The sequence below is a fragment of the Pterocles gutturalis genome, unplaced genomic scaffold (genome assembly GCF_000699245.1).
Source record: "Pterocles gutturalis isolate BGI_N339 unplaced genomic scaffold, ASM69924v1 scaffold11839, whole genome shotgun sequence".
Lineage (NCBI taxonomy): Eukaryota > Metazoa > Chordata > Aves > Pterocliformes > Pteroclidae > Pterocles > Pterocles gutturalis.
The window spans coordinates 23423-39425 of NW_010135847.1; the positions used below are offsets into that span (position 1 = coordinate 23423).

The 16003-nt window shown below is 43.0% G+C and overlaps 1 protein-coding gene across 1 annotated transcript in view; it reads right to left on the minus strand.

Moving 5' to 3' along the window:
• Positions 1-16003, minus strand: part of KLHL29 (kelch-like family member 29) — a gene marked incomplete at its 3' end in the record, with an annotated part of 51079 nt that overhangs the window by 23332 nt on the left and 11744 nt on the right. The window contains exons 2-3 of the mRNA XM_010082058.1: positions 11926-12125; positions 5183-5442 (exon numbers count right to left, since the gene is read on the minus strand). Of these exons, the coding sequence (XP_010080360.1) occupies positions 5183-5442; positions 11926-12125 (460 nt within the window). The remainder of the gene's footprint in view (positions 1-5182; positions 5443-11925; positions 12126-16003) is intronic.

Here is a 16003-nt window from a genome sequence, read left to right on the forward strand (position 1 = left end):
AGACAAATCTGCCTCTGAGGACACAAGTTCATAGAAGGCTTGTTAGTGCCTTGACAGAGGAGACATTTCATTTTGCTGCTGGACATCGTGATTTTAAACTGGGTTTGAAAAACGGGCACATGACTATGTCCTTGCAGAGTGCAACAAAAGGTGACTGTGAATCACCTGAGCCTCATCACTGCAGTACCTGCCTCTCTTCCAGCACTACTGCAGGCAACTTTTTGAAATGTTGGTGCTCTCCTCACTTCTTGTACCTTCTCAGGGCAAGAGGGAAGCTTCATGCAACTGGGACTCTTGCTTTCCCAGGTTTTCTGTTATTAATAAACATGTTACTATTTTTTGATGTCAGAGAAAACAGATACAACTTTGGACTTGGAGCAGAAGGTGGGAAAGTTTCCAACGAGCTTTGGTATGTCCGTGCTCTGGGTTGGCAGCAAATTGCTGCACATCATAAAATCATAGCACAGTTTGTATCGGACAGGATCTTAAAGATCATCTAATTCCAACATCCATCAACTTCACATCTCTCATGAGATCCCACCTGGAATACTGTGTTCAGCTGTGGGGCCCCCAACATAAAAAAGACCTGGACCTGTTGGAGAGAGTCCAGAGGAGAGACACAAAATTAATCAGAGGGCTGGAGCACCTCCCCTATGAGGACAGGCTGAGAGAGTTGGGGTTGTTCAGCCTGGAGAAGAGAAGGCTCCGAGGGGACTTAATAGCAGCTTCCAGTACCTGAAGGGGGCTACAGGAGAGATGGGGAGGGACTCTTTATCAGGGAGTGTAGTGAGAGGACAAGGGGTAATGGGTATAAGCTGAAAGAGGGGAGAGTTAGACTAGACATTAGGAAGAAGTTTTTCACTGTGAGGGTGGTGAGGCACTGGCCCAGGTTGCCCAGGGAAGCTGTGGATGCCCCATCCCTGGAGGGGTGCAAGGCCAGGCTGGATGAGGCTTTGAGCAACCTGGGCTAGTGGGAGATGTCCCTGCCCATGGCAGGGGGGTTGGAACTTGATGATCTTTAAGGTCCTTTCCAACTCAAACCGTTCTATGATTCTATGATTCCCCGCCCCATGCTCCCACCGGGCACGACTGCAGCTCTGTGCAGCTCTGGCAGTCGTTAGTACAGTTGGACAATACGTCTCACTATCCACTGCATCCTCCCAGCAGCCCACATAGGAGGCACCACTTCCCTCCAGCTTATGGTGTAAGAAATGGGGACAGAAAGGTGAAACAACCTGCCCAAGGTCAGGCAGAGAGCTGAGGGATGAGCTCAGGTATAGACTGCTTAGGGCCTGGCAGAAATCTTTGCTTGTTCGGACAGCTCAGACCGTGCTGGTTTCCAGACAGTAACACCTCCATTATACAATATATTTTTTGCATGAGTTTGCTGGAGTTGTAATAAGCTTATCAAGGTGATAACTGTTAGGATAAACCCTACAATCTTGTCCATCACTCAGGAAGAGAAACAAATAGAAAAAACCATAAATTCAGCTTTTCCAGATGTGTCAGTCAGCTCCAGGCTTTCTTCTCAGTGACAAGCAATCAAGAGGACTCCTACAACCAGCACTCCGTGTCCGCTAGTACAGGAAATTACCTCCCCAGTCCAGACCTCACATCACAGGCTGCTGCTTTTGGTTCGAGCAATTTTATGCAACTACGCTACCAGCTGCACTAAAATAGCTCCATAAACGTTACCATATGAGCCGGCGTGCTGCTGCAACACACTAGATACAGTTATTTACCAAATCTTAGCTTAACACATATGTCATTCTCTGAACGGCCTCTTTGTCTTATGTAGATGGATCCGCAACATTTAAAGCACTGTTATTCTCTCTTTGTAACAAGGCTCGAGTGTTATTTTTTGTAATGCCACAGAACACTTTTAAAGCAACCGTAAGACTTCATATGAGCACAATCTGCAGAATTAAAAGTCAGCCAGAGCACAGCTTTGCAACTTGCCTTGCAAGCAAATCCTGGTTCCTTCCCTGCCACCACCCTTCAGACTGGTGGGGAAAGAATTAACGAAAGCAGAAAGAATTAGATACCTGAAGAAGAGCTTTTAGAAAGGCAGAGAGGAGCAGGAAGATAACGAACTCCGTGTCCTTCCAGGAGAATGGGAGGCTCAGCTGAAAATCTCCTTCCCAGAGGCTCTCAGAAAGGGATTTGGACAGGAGGGGAGGCAGGGATGGATAAGTTGTTGTAAGGGTGCGGCACAAGGAGCTGAGGTATGGGCAGCACAAGGGGTGAGATTTACTGTCCCCAGGTGTAAGCTTGCACTCCAGAGTGACACAAAGCCATTAAAGCACAAGGAGTTTTGGAGGGCTGCAGCTGCCCTGGGAGCAGAGATTGCTGATTTAGAGAGAAGGCTCCTTCTCCAAGCTCCTCTGTGGGCATGTCTCTGCTGAGCTTGGCCAGGGAAGACGGATGTGGAGGTGAGATGAAGAGCACAGATCTTTCCCTGTTTGTGCCAGACATCCACCTTTGGGAGAATCACCAATGCAGTGCTTGCAAGAAGCTGTCAAAGAGGCATTTTCCTCACCTGCTGTTGGAGCTATTGAAAATAAAAACATGATGATAGAGCCTGGGCTGTCAGGCAAAAGGAGATGGCGAGAGGGGAGATACGAAGAAAGTGTGGGCCTTGGAAATCCAGGCCCTGAAAGATTTAACTGCCAGGACTGCCTTTGGGAGAGAGAAATAAAACCAGACCAGTCACCTGAGGAATGTACGAGAGCAGGAGCAATGTCTTACCCAGGTGCACTTGGGGCTGTTGGAATTCATGGCTAAAACCTCACCAGCAACCCTCCCAACAGATCCCACCGGCTGGGTGCAGTACCAACGATCCAGTTGCTGCACTGGTGTCCTCCATGTGCTGTTTCCCCATCCCAAAGAGTCTTAAAAAGAACCTAGTGAATCCATCTCACCAAACTATGAATAAAGTCAAAACATCCATGCACAGCTCCTGCAAGAAGGTCCATCCCATGTTCAGTAATGCCATGGTCGCCCAGCAAAAGCTCTGAGCAGCTTGTGCATCTCACAGGAGCTTGGGCAGTTTTCACTTATCATCTTTGTCAGAAATAAGATTATTTAGGTCTATCTTCCTCCCTATCCACCGTCAGAGCTATTTACTCCTGGGGTCTGAAAATGCAGAAGTCATTATTGTAAAGATGGCATTTTTCATGGTAAGTATGAATTCCTACTTTTAGAAAATAAGTACCAATTTAACTAAGAGCTTTATAATAGACCAAGCAGTGCACAGGGTACAAAAAAAAGTGAGAGCTACGATCCAAAGAAACTAGTTTAGTGCTAGGATTTGGCACGAAAATAGTTACCTAGTAGCTGGTAGCTTTAATATTAATTTATTCATCTCTGGATAAATACAAATTAAAAATTAAAATGTCTTGTAACGTAATGCATGGAACCAAAGCACCACAGAGAAATTTGGAGAAGCAAATAAAAACTGCCATTGTAAACTACAAAGCCACTGCAGAAGGAGGGCAGAGAGGAAGGCAACTTGGAAATAAAAAAACTCCAGAACACCAACCGAACCACAACACGAAAGGAAGAAAGGAGGAGATGGCGGTGGTTGCAGCAGCGAGAGGGGGGCAAGGAAAAATGCCACTTAAAAAAATAAATTCACATCATCACAGCAGGGAGCAGAAGGAAATATTTAAACCAGCAATTTTGAGAACATAACCCAGACCCCCTGGTGAGTGACACCTTCTGTTTGCACCAGGCAAACACGCTCCAGCTGCAGGGCTCCCGCACTCCAGCCCCTGGGAACAATCCCTGGGGGTGCATTAGGTTCAGAGCTCAGAGCTGCACACAGCTGACTGCTGTCATCAAACTTTAAGCAAGGAGTGAAACACTCTGTAAAACAGTGCATTTTTCAAAGCCAGCAAGAGCCAAAAAGGGCCCATTTCAGGAAATCAATGATATTGTGTAAATGGTGCAGGCAGTAATAATACTGGGCAATACTAAATGGCATCCCCAGCACGTGCAGGAGGTGGTCAGAGGGAACAGCAGGGCCCCAGCACAGGATGGCCCTGCTGAGCTACACCACCCGTCCTTAATATCCTCATTCTCATCCAGCAGCTCAGTGAGGCTGGGAAATGCAATTTCTCCCACTTTCCAGGTAAGGGACAGAGATGCAGCTGCAGTGGATCACATCCAGTGATGTATTTAATAGCCCACTGCACATTTAGGTGCTTGAATTCCTATCTAAATCAAGAGTACAGCCTTTTGTGATGTGGGATGTCATCGACAGTGTGTGACCTAGTGCTTCCCCAAGTCCCAGTCTGGTCCAGAAGCAACTGGACTGTCCTCCTTAAACCAGCCAGAACCGTGACCAGGGAGCGACAGAAGTTGGCCTTGACAGGATGGGCCAGCAACTTTGGCCTCCAAAGGAAGGGAAACTGGGAAAATAACCTTCCGCTTCTGGGGTCTTGTGGGGAGAACTGGCCTCCAAAAGGAGAGATTTGGGGTTCAGACCACCACAACTCACTGCCCACAAAAGCTGACTTGCCAGAGCTGCACAGAAGGCAAGTGGCAGGTTTTTAAATATCACCAGGTGAGTCGCTGCTTCTAAGGACAATCATCAGCCTCCAAACAGTCACTGCTTCTAGCTTTTATCTGGAGACAGTGCTGGGCAAAGTAAGACACTCAGCTTCTTTAGTCCAGAGCAGACTGCATAGGTCAGATGGTTGAGGAAAGGCTAACTAATAAACACATAACACACAAGGGGTTACCTAAGCAGCCAATAAAGATGTACTGAAGTATGTACACTCATTCACTACATGGCATCAAAAGAAATACAGATTTTCTGACAGATTTTTACTTCCCACTGTTACTAAAACGCATCCCCTCCTTAAAGCAGCAGCTCACACAACTCTAATCCTTCCTGATTTATCTCTGACCGTGCCTGCAGCCAACAACTCAAGGCCCTAGCTTGGTACCATGCATGTCACAAATGAGATTTTGATTCTAAATGATCAGATATGGGGATGAGATTTTGAAATTACATACATTTTGTGCATAGCCTGCATTCCCTTTCTCTTTTTTTATCTGAACTGCCCATCCCATCTCCTACGCACCCTCATGTTTAAAATTGCATGGGGATGGTTTCTATTTTAAAAGAGGCATTCATGGAAACAGAGCAGAATGAGACTGCTGAGATTATTTTTACCTGAGCTCTGATTGCAGCGTCCTTCTTAATCCACTTTATCACTGTTTCATACACCAGCTCCTCGGCTTTGGTGTTCAGGCTGTCATTGGACATGTAGGAAATGAAGTCGTCTTTTGAGATATTAAGGATCTCTTCTTGGTTTGCCACCTCTGGGAAAATCTGCAGGGCATATGCTTTGGCCATGTTGTATAGTTCAGTGCACTGCATGGCTTCAGCCATGGCTAATATTCCTAAGCAGTTGCTAGCTGTCAGCTGTTTTTCTAAAAGGAGAAAAAAAAAAAAAAAAGGCAAGTGAGAATTATTAAAAGCGAGATTCACATTTTTACCGAGCTCATGAAAAAAATAAGTGCCACGGACAAGCCTCCAACCCTAATTAATTTCAGGGAGTTAATTAGAAGCAGCACCCTGGGTTACTTTAGGACTGGCATTTAAAGTACAAAAATCAAAGTCTGTCTAACAACTGAGCTGGGAATGGAGAGAGAAACGCACGTTCTGAGTTTGCTTTTCGTGTAAGCCTTCACAAGGCAATGGGGAAACCTACTGACATAATAGTATCTGGGGCTTCCCAAGGGACGGGAACCCAGCCAAGAGACTGCTGCTATTTCTACCGCCTACAATGTAGCTTTAAGGAACAGCAAAGATGTAAATGCCAGTGCAGACACTCAAGAATAAATGCAAACAGCACTAAGGACATTTCTGAGGATGCTGCAGTCGCTTTATGATAATTTTTGCCCTGTTCAGCTACTAAGCGACTTAAAAAAATAAAAAAAAAATCCTTCCCCCTCTTTTTTTTTTTCAAAGGAACTTTGTTGCTGCTGAATGTGATGACATCCCTTATGCAAAACACAGATTATACCAACGCCTTCTGTTAAATGTTGTGTAGTGAGTTTCAAAGAAAATCATGCACAGAGGAGACAGCATTATCTCCTACCCGGCAAACAGAAGTAACGGCACAGTGTGTAGCTTTGCGTTAAAACTGTGCTACACCATACATTTGATTGTACTTTTTTTCCTTTTCAGCTACTCTGAAGAAAAACCCACCAATTTCAGATATTTTTCTAAGAGGAGCTCTTGGATTCTTCTCAGCTTTTGTTAACCAAGCCGCTACTAATAGGCAGAATATATTCTTTTAAGATATAGGACCAAGGAAAAATAAATAAAAATAAGAAGAGACAGACTGCAATAGATCATAAAAGCACTGGTACAGCAGTGGGCTTCTGTGCTGTCAGAGAGGTATATCACATTTGGGCAGTGTCATATCCTAGTGCACTATTTCAGAGCACTGGACAGGAATGTGCGATAGCCCCACATCTCTTCAAACAAAACTCCCATCAGATTGCTTCAGCTGGAAATGCTCGGGGATTTGTCCCTGCGCCTAGCTTCTGCCTTCATCAAATTGAAAACGTGAATTTTATCTATATGTGGCTTTTATTAAAATGGGATTATGACCTACTTTTTTTTTTTTTTTTTTTAATTATGAGATTAGGGGTTTTGTGGTTTGTTTTTTTCTTTTTTTTTTTTTTTTTTTTCCCCTAACTCTTTTTATTTTCTTTTACACATCCAGCAATCTTGAAAATAGGTTATCTCATTTTGCATCAGTTGATTGTACTGACTCCAAAGAGCCCATTTCCTCAAGCAGACTGGAACAGCGGCACTGTTTGCTGTCACTAGATTTTGTCACTCAAAGACTGCCCAGAGACAGGCTGCGAACTGATAGCTATGAAGCACAAAGCTCCCACAATTTCTTCTTTAAAAAAAAAAAAAAAAAGAACAAGAACCAAAAACCTCTTCCAGGTTCCTTGGTTCTGTCTGTTGGCACAGTTTCATCTATACATATGGCTGGGGGTACAATAATCACCTAACAGAGCCCAAAACTCTCAGCATCGCTTGGCAAGCTCTCAAGTCAAAGACAAATCTGCCACTGCTCCACCTTATCCTCATAGGGTTTATAATAAAGTTAATAATCAAATTTGACTCATTAAGCAGCTGTTTACTAGCACACAATGGAAAAGACTTGCAAGAATGAGTCTTTGCTTTCAAGGAACTGCGTCTGCCTCCGTCAGGAGAGATTCCCCTGCCATCCCCAGCTGAGCCTGTGGCATGGGGCAGAAAAAGCACTGGTCACAACTGGTTTCTTCTGGTCTGGGCAGTCTTTTCTACCTCTGCCAATGCTGGGTGACTGATGCAGCCTAATACACTGTTGTCCACCTTGTCCCTTTGAACTTCACTCCTTCTTCTTCTCCAAGACACTGTGTGGTGGCAGATCCCACTGATTTTATTCCCGTGGGATTCAGCATGTACGATAAAGCCATTTAGAGAGGGGTTCCGGGGAGAGGCAGACTGGGGTACATTCAGGAGACTGGTGACACAATTCTTTGCACTTCATCTCTTTTGATGTGATGAGCAGCACAGCAAGGTGGGCACAGTGAGGTCTTTTTAAGATGAGGGCTGGCATGTCAGCTAGTGGGACTCATTCCAGGTGAGCAAAACAGAGGTTGGGGCAACAACTACAGGAGGTACAGAAAATCTCTATCCTGTGAACAGAAAGAAACCAGACCCTCCATTTTTCACCTCTGATGCAAAATTTGGGGGTGAGTTCAATCTCTCTTTACTCCAGCTGGCAATGGTGCAACTGAGCAATCATATTAGTATTCCCGTACACTCATTAACAAACAATTCCAAGAAGCAATCTGGTAATGTTTTGGATTAATCTGGTTATATTTTGGATAACGACTTGAGGATGAGCAGAACCATGCCTTACCAAGGCCGGTTAATCTCACCGACTATAAAGAGAGCCTCCATGACTACTTAGACATAGACTTCAGCCATATAATATAGCCCGTCCCAAGTGACTGCAATCTGGGGGCACTTCTGGATGCCAACATGACAAAGACAGCTAAGGACCAGTTCTGCTTCACCGGCTCCTGAGTAATTTTCCTTTGGACACTGACATGTTTACAATAATTCCTGTTTTTGCCATAGTGATACCGGACTTGTAGCAACGCATTTTTGTGGAGTTTCACCTTGAGTCCATTCAGTACATGGCTGCTGACTACTATGCTATTGCCAGCACTCAAGGACAGTTCATCACAGACTTATGAGTGGACTTCAAGGATATCAGATGTAATCTAGTAGATTCTCAGTGGTTTGAGAGAGTGCTGGATAGCACATTTGTTTCTATATATGTCACAATACTGCAGATCAGCAGCCGGTACTCTCTGCTTGTGTTAGATGTTATTTTGGAATGGGATCCTGTGCAGAGTCACCATGAGATAATTAACCAGGCAGACTGCTAAGACCACACTTCTGGGAGTGAGATGACTTGAGATAAAGTCAGAGATAGATGGCATGCAGGAAGGATTACTCAGCGAGACTGGGGTATGATGGAAGCTCAGTGGTTGACATAAGCCCCCTCCGTGTGCATTCAGTACTGTATTTCACTTAGAGTTGATTTCTAGAGGATGACTTGGATATCACTAGCATAAAATGTGCATTTCCTTATTGTACTCTGTGTACATTCTGATGGGGATCTTATTCCTCAGGTACGCTTACTAGTGTCAAAAGATGGAAGATAGGTGGAAGGCTTCCGGATGCATTAATCATCCAAAAGATTTCTCTTCCCCTGTGAGAGTGTTTCTCATTTCTCTTATCTATCTCCAGATACTGTTGATACTTCAGTTTTTCCAGTGCTGGGCAGTGTGGTTCTCCAGCTGGGTCAAAATTCTCCACCTTGGATGAACAAAAAATGACACATAATACTTTCTCTCGAATTTGTAAGGATCATCAAGGCCTCTTCTTCCCTCTGGTGCTTGTGCCTGTTCATGCAGGACTCATCACTGGTCTGTCGCTCAGTTTTTCTCATCGCTCCCTCTCATACTGTTTGCAAACTTTGTGTCCTTTGTCCAGGAGACTAAGAAAAGTCAGAGATCAGAGCTCCTGCTCTTTCCTGTTCTCCTCCATGAATCTAAGAGGTTCCACCAGCTTCTTCATACTTAAGGAAGAATACTTTTATCATCGGCAGGCTGAAGTACAAGCTTCTGTGTCGGGGGTCCCTGCATCACGGACCCAAACCGTGATTCTGATGAATCTCCTGAAATTGGATTTGAGCTACGACTGTGATGATAGCGTAAAACAAATATGAAAAAAAAAAAGAAAAACCCCTCAAGTCTTCAGCCATACGGATGCAGGAAATACCTTTGATGTCCTGACCCGTTTGCAAACATTTGCCCAGTTATCATATGGCGCCTGCATGAACTTGTCAGCATCGTTGCATCAGTCTGCACAAATCTGTTGTCATTTCTCATGGTCTACACAAAAGCAGGAGACAGCATGTCGGGGAGAGAGAACCTGGCTATAATTAGCCCAGTGAAGCTGGTTAAGAAATCTCCAGCTGAAATTAAAAAATTATCTGACACATTTGCAGCATGTTTCCACCAGAAAGTACAAGTAGATTTAGGGTACCTCTGCCTGATGCTGCTGAGAGGCCCAGGATGGAGACACAAGAGCTGCCTCAGCATCAACCAGTCAGGACCCTGCTGGAGCTTCATGTCTGAAAAAGGATGATCTGATTTTCCCCTGAGATGGTGCTGTGCTGAACAGACCTATTAATTATGGGCTCTTACTTCTTTGTGCCTCTGTGGACTTCTCTCCTCTTCTCTCACTGTTTAGACATGGCCACTGATGGGAAAGAATCACTGTTTATGCCGGTGAATTCTCCAGAAACCCTGGAAAAACCCCCTGATTTTTACCATATTTTTGCTTTGTGGGGAGCAGAGGTGGCTCAGATGAAAAGAAAAAAACACAGTCAATGAGAAGAAAAAAATGTTTTTCCCTAAACTTTTTAGATGGCAAATGCTCTGTTATCTCTGCAGAGCAATCCAATCACAGCTATAAACAAAAATAAGCAATTACACTCCATGAATTCTCCAAATGAGAATACAAAATTCCAGAGACTCCCCATATATCACTGAACTTATAACCAACTCTACTATTTCATACCATAACATGGTTCACAGAATTCAAATATTAACTATCGGAAAAGAGAAATCTCACATTGATTTAGTGAAACAAATTTATTTTGGTTTTGTGGCTGAATCTTTAGAGGTAGTGCAACTTAAACATATCTGTTCTGGAAAGGTCGTAACATCTAATAACATCTAAAAGGCGGTGAAGGGAAGCTGGGGGAATGCAATGCCAGAGGCAGAGCCCTCATTAAAGCCGCACAGCCAACACAGTGGGATTGCAAAACATAGATTTAATTTCCCCATTACCCATCCATTTGAGAACAGACTTTTAAACAAGTCACATATAAAAAGTTGGGAAGAAGTGGGGAATACAACACCACACATTATTTACCGATGCCTGCATCATACCAGCCTAGTCACATCATTCAACTTGCCAGCAGGCCAGCTTAGCACTGAAAATTAACACAGCAGTGAACTGGACCCATTTGAGTGGTTTTTTTTTTTGTTTTTTTTGTTTTGTTGTTTTGTTTTTTTTTTAATGAGTGCAACATTTTCTAAACTCTCATCTTCTACACTCTGCAATTGCAGATGTCAACTTCAAATGTGAACTGCTCAAGAACAACCTCCAGTTCTTTTGGGCTCCAGAGAATGATATCTCCCATACCAAACTAGGAGTTGAGGGAGCCCGAGTAGAAATCAGACGTCAAAAAAAAAGAGAACTGGAATTTGGACATGGGAAGTAAGTTTGAGCTTTTTGTATTCGTAAGTTTGTGTTAATAATTTGTAAATCATTACTGTCTCCTTAACTGATATTATAGTAATGTTAGTGAAAGAGTGGCACATGATACAGGCAGGAATTTGAACCAATGTGTTTCATTTGAACTCCAGTTCTGGCTCTTCTGCAATGACAGAAATGGGACTGGATGGTTCCAGTTCAGACCAATAAAGTTTAGCTAACTGAGCTGGCCATCTTGGGCTCTTTTGAAATAATCTATATTGGAAAATACAGAAAATGCAAGGAGCAGGATCACATGGTGCTCTGGGCAAGAAGGAATAAGCTTCTCATGTGGCCATGAGAGGACAGACAGAGGCACTGATGATGACCTGTACACCCTCGCTGGGGCAAACGCTCCCCATGCATGCAGGGCACACCAGTTACCAAGGGAGGGAACAGCAACCTTTCATTCCCACCCACCATTTGTGATGACACATATCCATCAGACCATAACTCTGTATGAAAGAACAAACCCCATGAACATTCAACCTGGAGTAGTTCAACCACATCATATTTACAGGAACACTGGACATGTGAAGGATTTTCCCATGGATGCAAGAAAATTGCAGATCTAACTCCTCTGTGGGAGTCCACCTCCAGCTCTGTCAGTGCTTGACCAAGCTGGCCTGGTGCAGCACCCAACATCTGCTGTGACAGCTATAAGCAGCCTGTGCATTATCGCCTGGTATCTGTGCAGAGATCAACCTCTAGGAAACAAACTGTCACCATGATACCAAGAATGAAAGAAATTTCAACAAAAAAAGTCTATCCAGGATGTAAAAGCAGTTGCCACTCAAACAACAGGCTATACTTCTCCAGATCATTTTCCACTGGCCACCATGTCAGCATTTCAAATTCAAATCTCAAGCCAAATGTGGTGGGTTTTTAAAAATTTTGTTATATTTAAATTTTGTTATCTTGAGTTTCTGAATGAATTCTTAGAAGAAGGGTTTAAAAACCTTAAAATGAGGTCTTAAAACCTCCCTTGATGGAGTGATTCTTACCTAGAAATGAAACGCAGACTTTACAGAAAGTATGAAACTGGAACTTGCTGGCAGCTTCCAGTAGGGTTTTTGCATTGGCTGAATCTATGATCAAAGAACCTGTATAAACAAACTCCAGGAGTAATTCCAGGACATCCGCAGTGAGGTTGGACATGGCCAATTCCAGCTTCTCCCCACTTCTGCTACTGTCTCGCGGTGACCTGGTAACAGCAGACAATTAAATTATGGACATTACACCATTCCCATTTTGTTGGCATTTATTGATTAGTGAGGGCTAGAAAATCGCTTTGCACCTCATTATATTTCTCCATTTTTTTTTGTTTACGGAACTGAAGAATATGGATTTTAAAATATCAACTTAAAAACTTTAACTGGATCTGAAAGAGAAGAGTCTTAAAGCAAGTCTTATAAAAAATCTGTTTATTGCTACTCTGCATTTTCATGCAAAAACAGTTGCAAAAGAAAAGGAAAGGAAAAGAAAGAAAGAAAAAGAAAAACGAATGAGCCAACATTGATGAAAATGAGGAACAGGATTAGCTTTCAAAGGGAAACAATACATTTTAACATCTTGGTTAACATCTCATCTTCTGTGTATAATATAACTGTTAAGGAAAAAACACTCTCCAATTTCAAGAGAAAAGGTCATCTACTCTTTGAGGAATCCAGAGTGGGATAATTTTAAATGTCATGTGCATTTAATGATACATTTACAGACCTTTTCATAAAAAATAACAATAATAAATAATAATTTCTATTTAGTTTGAACTTCTCAGTACGTTATATTAAAGTGTAGATATGATAGATATGATATGCATATACAGACGGTCTTATAAAAAAATGCTTATTCTAAAAATCTATTGTTCCCTTTTAGGCACTAAAAAAAGGAAGCCCTTCATGGCAATTGCTTTGAAAACCGAATACAAGACAAGATAGACAGACAAAATGGTTAGAGCAAAGAAGGGAGAGGGGGGAAAACAACAACCAGCTCTGCCACAGGAAGCCAGCAGCCATCCTCTAGGAGTTTCATGACTGTGGCCTACGGTTTTTCCTGCACGAAGTGCTGAACAATTTGGGGATCAAAGTATCTCCTGCATTTGAAGTGTGGATTAGTGCTTGTGAAATTAGTGGACAAAAAGAAAATTATACTGAATTAAAGTAAGGGCCGAGTTCTTAATGCATGGTTGGCTGATGTGTCTGCAACACTAAAGACAGGTTACACCTGAAAGACAAAAGTGATCATAAATTTGGTAACATCAAGGAGGGGAGGGGAATCTGTTGGAGTAAGAAAATAAACTCTTTTAACGGTTAGGACCATCCAGCATCTTCTCAAAGAAACATGAACTTCTCCTAGTCACTGACAGTCAATGTCTGCTTGCTGCAACTCTGCTAGAGTACTTGCAAAAACCATCACACGAATGACACAAAACCGGCACACAGTGCTGCGTGACTTACACGGACTGGCCAAAGCATCACTGTCACAGGCAACGCCAGCTTTAAGCACGAGTAAGAGCACTACCAGCCTCTTGGATTCACAAAGCTGCCTAGAAAGGTGATGGTCAGACCTCTACTACCATAATGGAGGAAAAGTAAAAACGTAAGACGTTCAATTTTGTTCCCTCATAAAACAACACAACACCCCACCCACCCCAAAACCCCCTAAAATCATCTGGGGGAATGCTTGCAATTTGCAGTGGATGCTTTGTCACTGGTCTTCCATTGATTAGCCCTGTTCAAGTCAAGGGCACAGTTTTAATTTATACGAATCTTTGCAGGACCAAAGCTTTAAAGAGGTTTCATTTTTCTACTGAAATTATTCAGCTGGTGTCCACTACCACAGCGGAGGAGCAGCTAGCAGTGCTTAATTTCATATGCTTAGAGATAAGGTAGTGAACAGTGGTTGTTCCCATTTACAAAAGGAAACTGAGGCACGAGGAGATAAAACCACTTGCCTATGATCATAGAGAAAGTCAGGGGCAAAGCAAGGAGCATGGAAATACTCCATTTTATTCTAAATATTAGACTATCCCTTTGCATGCGAATACAGGAGGGTTAGATCCTATTCCACAAGCAGATGGATAAGAAAACGTACTGATTACGATACCTGTGGTACCTCTACATGCACAGATGTGTATGCTACCCTGAATCCTTATGCTTTATCACACCACAACAATCTTGTATATGAATTCAATTTTGCACTCAAGGCAGAAAACCTCAGGTGTCAAAACAGAAGAGTTGACATTTCCTAGATCCTCAAGAGGATGTTGCAGATTTTTTTTTTTTCCCCCACGCTCACACACCAATAACATTCCCCATATCCGATTTATCTCCAGTTATGCACGCATCCTGAGCTGCAGCCTGGGCTATCAAAATGCCTCCTGGTACTGATGTAATTCTTGCTGAATTGTTTCCAGAAGCGGCTTGTTCCTGACAGTGAGTTCATATTCACATGGGCTGGCTAACAGGGACATTGCCTAAAATTTAAGTGAGATCGAAGGTACCCAGCGAGCGACAGGATCAGGAAGCCGCACCATCAGCAATTATTTCTTTAACGCCACTAATTGCACTGTGCAGGCGATGGCTGCGGGACTGACTGAAAAAAAAATCACACAGCCTCTCCCAGCGCAGGGACGAGGAGGCACAAAGGAAAGGATGACGTGACACCAGTGTCAGCGTAGACACATCCCCATGTCAGCAACAACTGCAAGCTGCTATTTTTCAGAATAATTAAGTAATAATCTCTTTTACTTTGTAATACACCAAGCAATAAACTGCTGCTGCAATTGATTAAACGCCAAAGAAAAGCTAAGGTGTTTAATCAATCACTAGAGCCACTTACGGCACGTATAATACAAAGCTACAGAGATTATTGATATTACACAATGTGCCAGAAATGGGAAAGAAAATTATCCCTATTCCTTCCTCTGCAATGCCTTCAACGTGTTGTGCTGCTTTGCTTCTGCTTTCTAAGCAATGAGCACTTCGGCTTCACGTTTAGCTAGATCAAATCCTGAGCCAAAGGGAAATCCCAGCTGCCCTGGTTTCCATGCTGGGGATCTGGCTCAGTCGAGCCGGAGAATGGACAGGGAATTGGCTGAAGCAGGTCCTAATGGATCAAAAATGAGTTTTTGAAGGGCTGGAAGAAAATAATGTGGGGACACAGACCGATGTGACTGAAGTGGGAAATGAAGAGATAAATTTCCATACAGTTCTTCTCTGAAATTATTTCAGTGAATGAGGTTGTGGGATCCCCCTCCAAGCCTGACTAAAGCTTTCTGTGTTCCTTGTATTCACATGTATTAAAATATCAATATGCTCTGTGCCGTTACACTTCATATATTTGGGATGGAGCCTTCTCTCAGCTACTCTAGAGGAACTGCAATGAAGGGGCTAACGCAGTATTACAAGAACAGAATTAATTCAGTCCTGCAAATGCATATGCAGCGGATTGGGGAAAATCCGTATGAATGTATACAGCTGTGCCTCAAACAGCTCATCATGTATCACATCAGGAGGAGTTTTGTCAGCAGCATCAGTAGATGCAAACATTTGGAAAAGTCTCCTCTCAGAATAGCAGTGACTTCTTGCCTTAAGAGCTGGGAAAAGATACAGCTCTGCCTGGTACGTACCCTCCTGTTCCCCAGCTCCTGGCACAAACACGGGGTATTTGGGGAACGGACAGCCTGCCTGCTGTGTGTTTCAGTCTCACTTGAAGCCAGGCAATGTACACTTATCATCCGTGGACATCATTAAATGTGGCACATTCTGCTATTTGCCCTGCAAACTCTGAAGTTTAAACAGAATGATGTCATTTTATTGGCCTTGTAATCATTGCTCATATTATAAAGGTCACACATTTCACATCGTGGCAGAAAATCAATAGCTCTCCCAACAGCCTCTGGGGGAAAAAGTTTTGCTTCTGAAGAGTAATATATAATAAACAATTTTAGTCCTTACTTTATCATGGCTGTAATCTTGGAGAATAGCTACAGTAAAAATCTGGCAAAGGCTGATATATAAACTCATTAAAATTAGGAAGTGATTTAGAACAGGACTTTTTAAAAGATTTATCTTGAGCTAA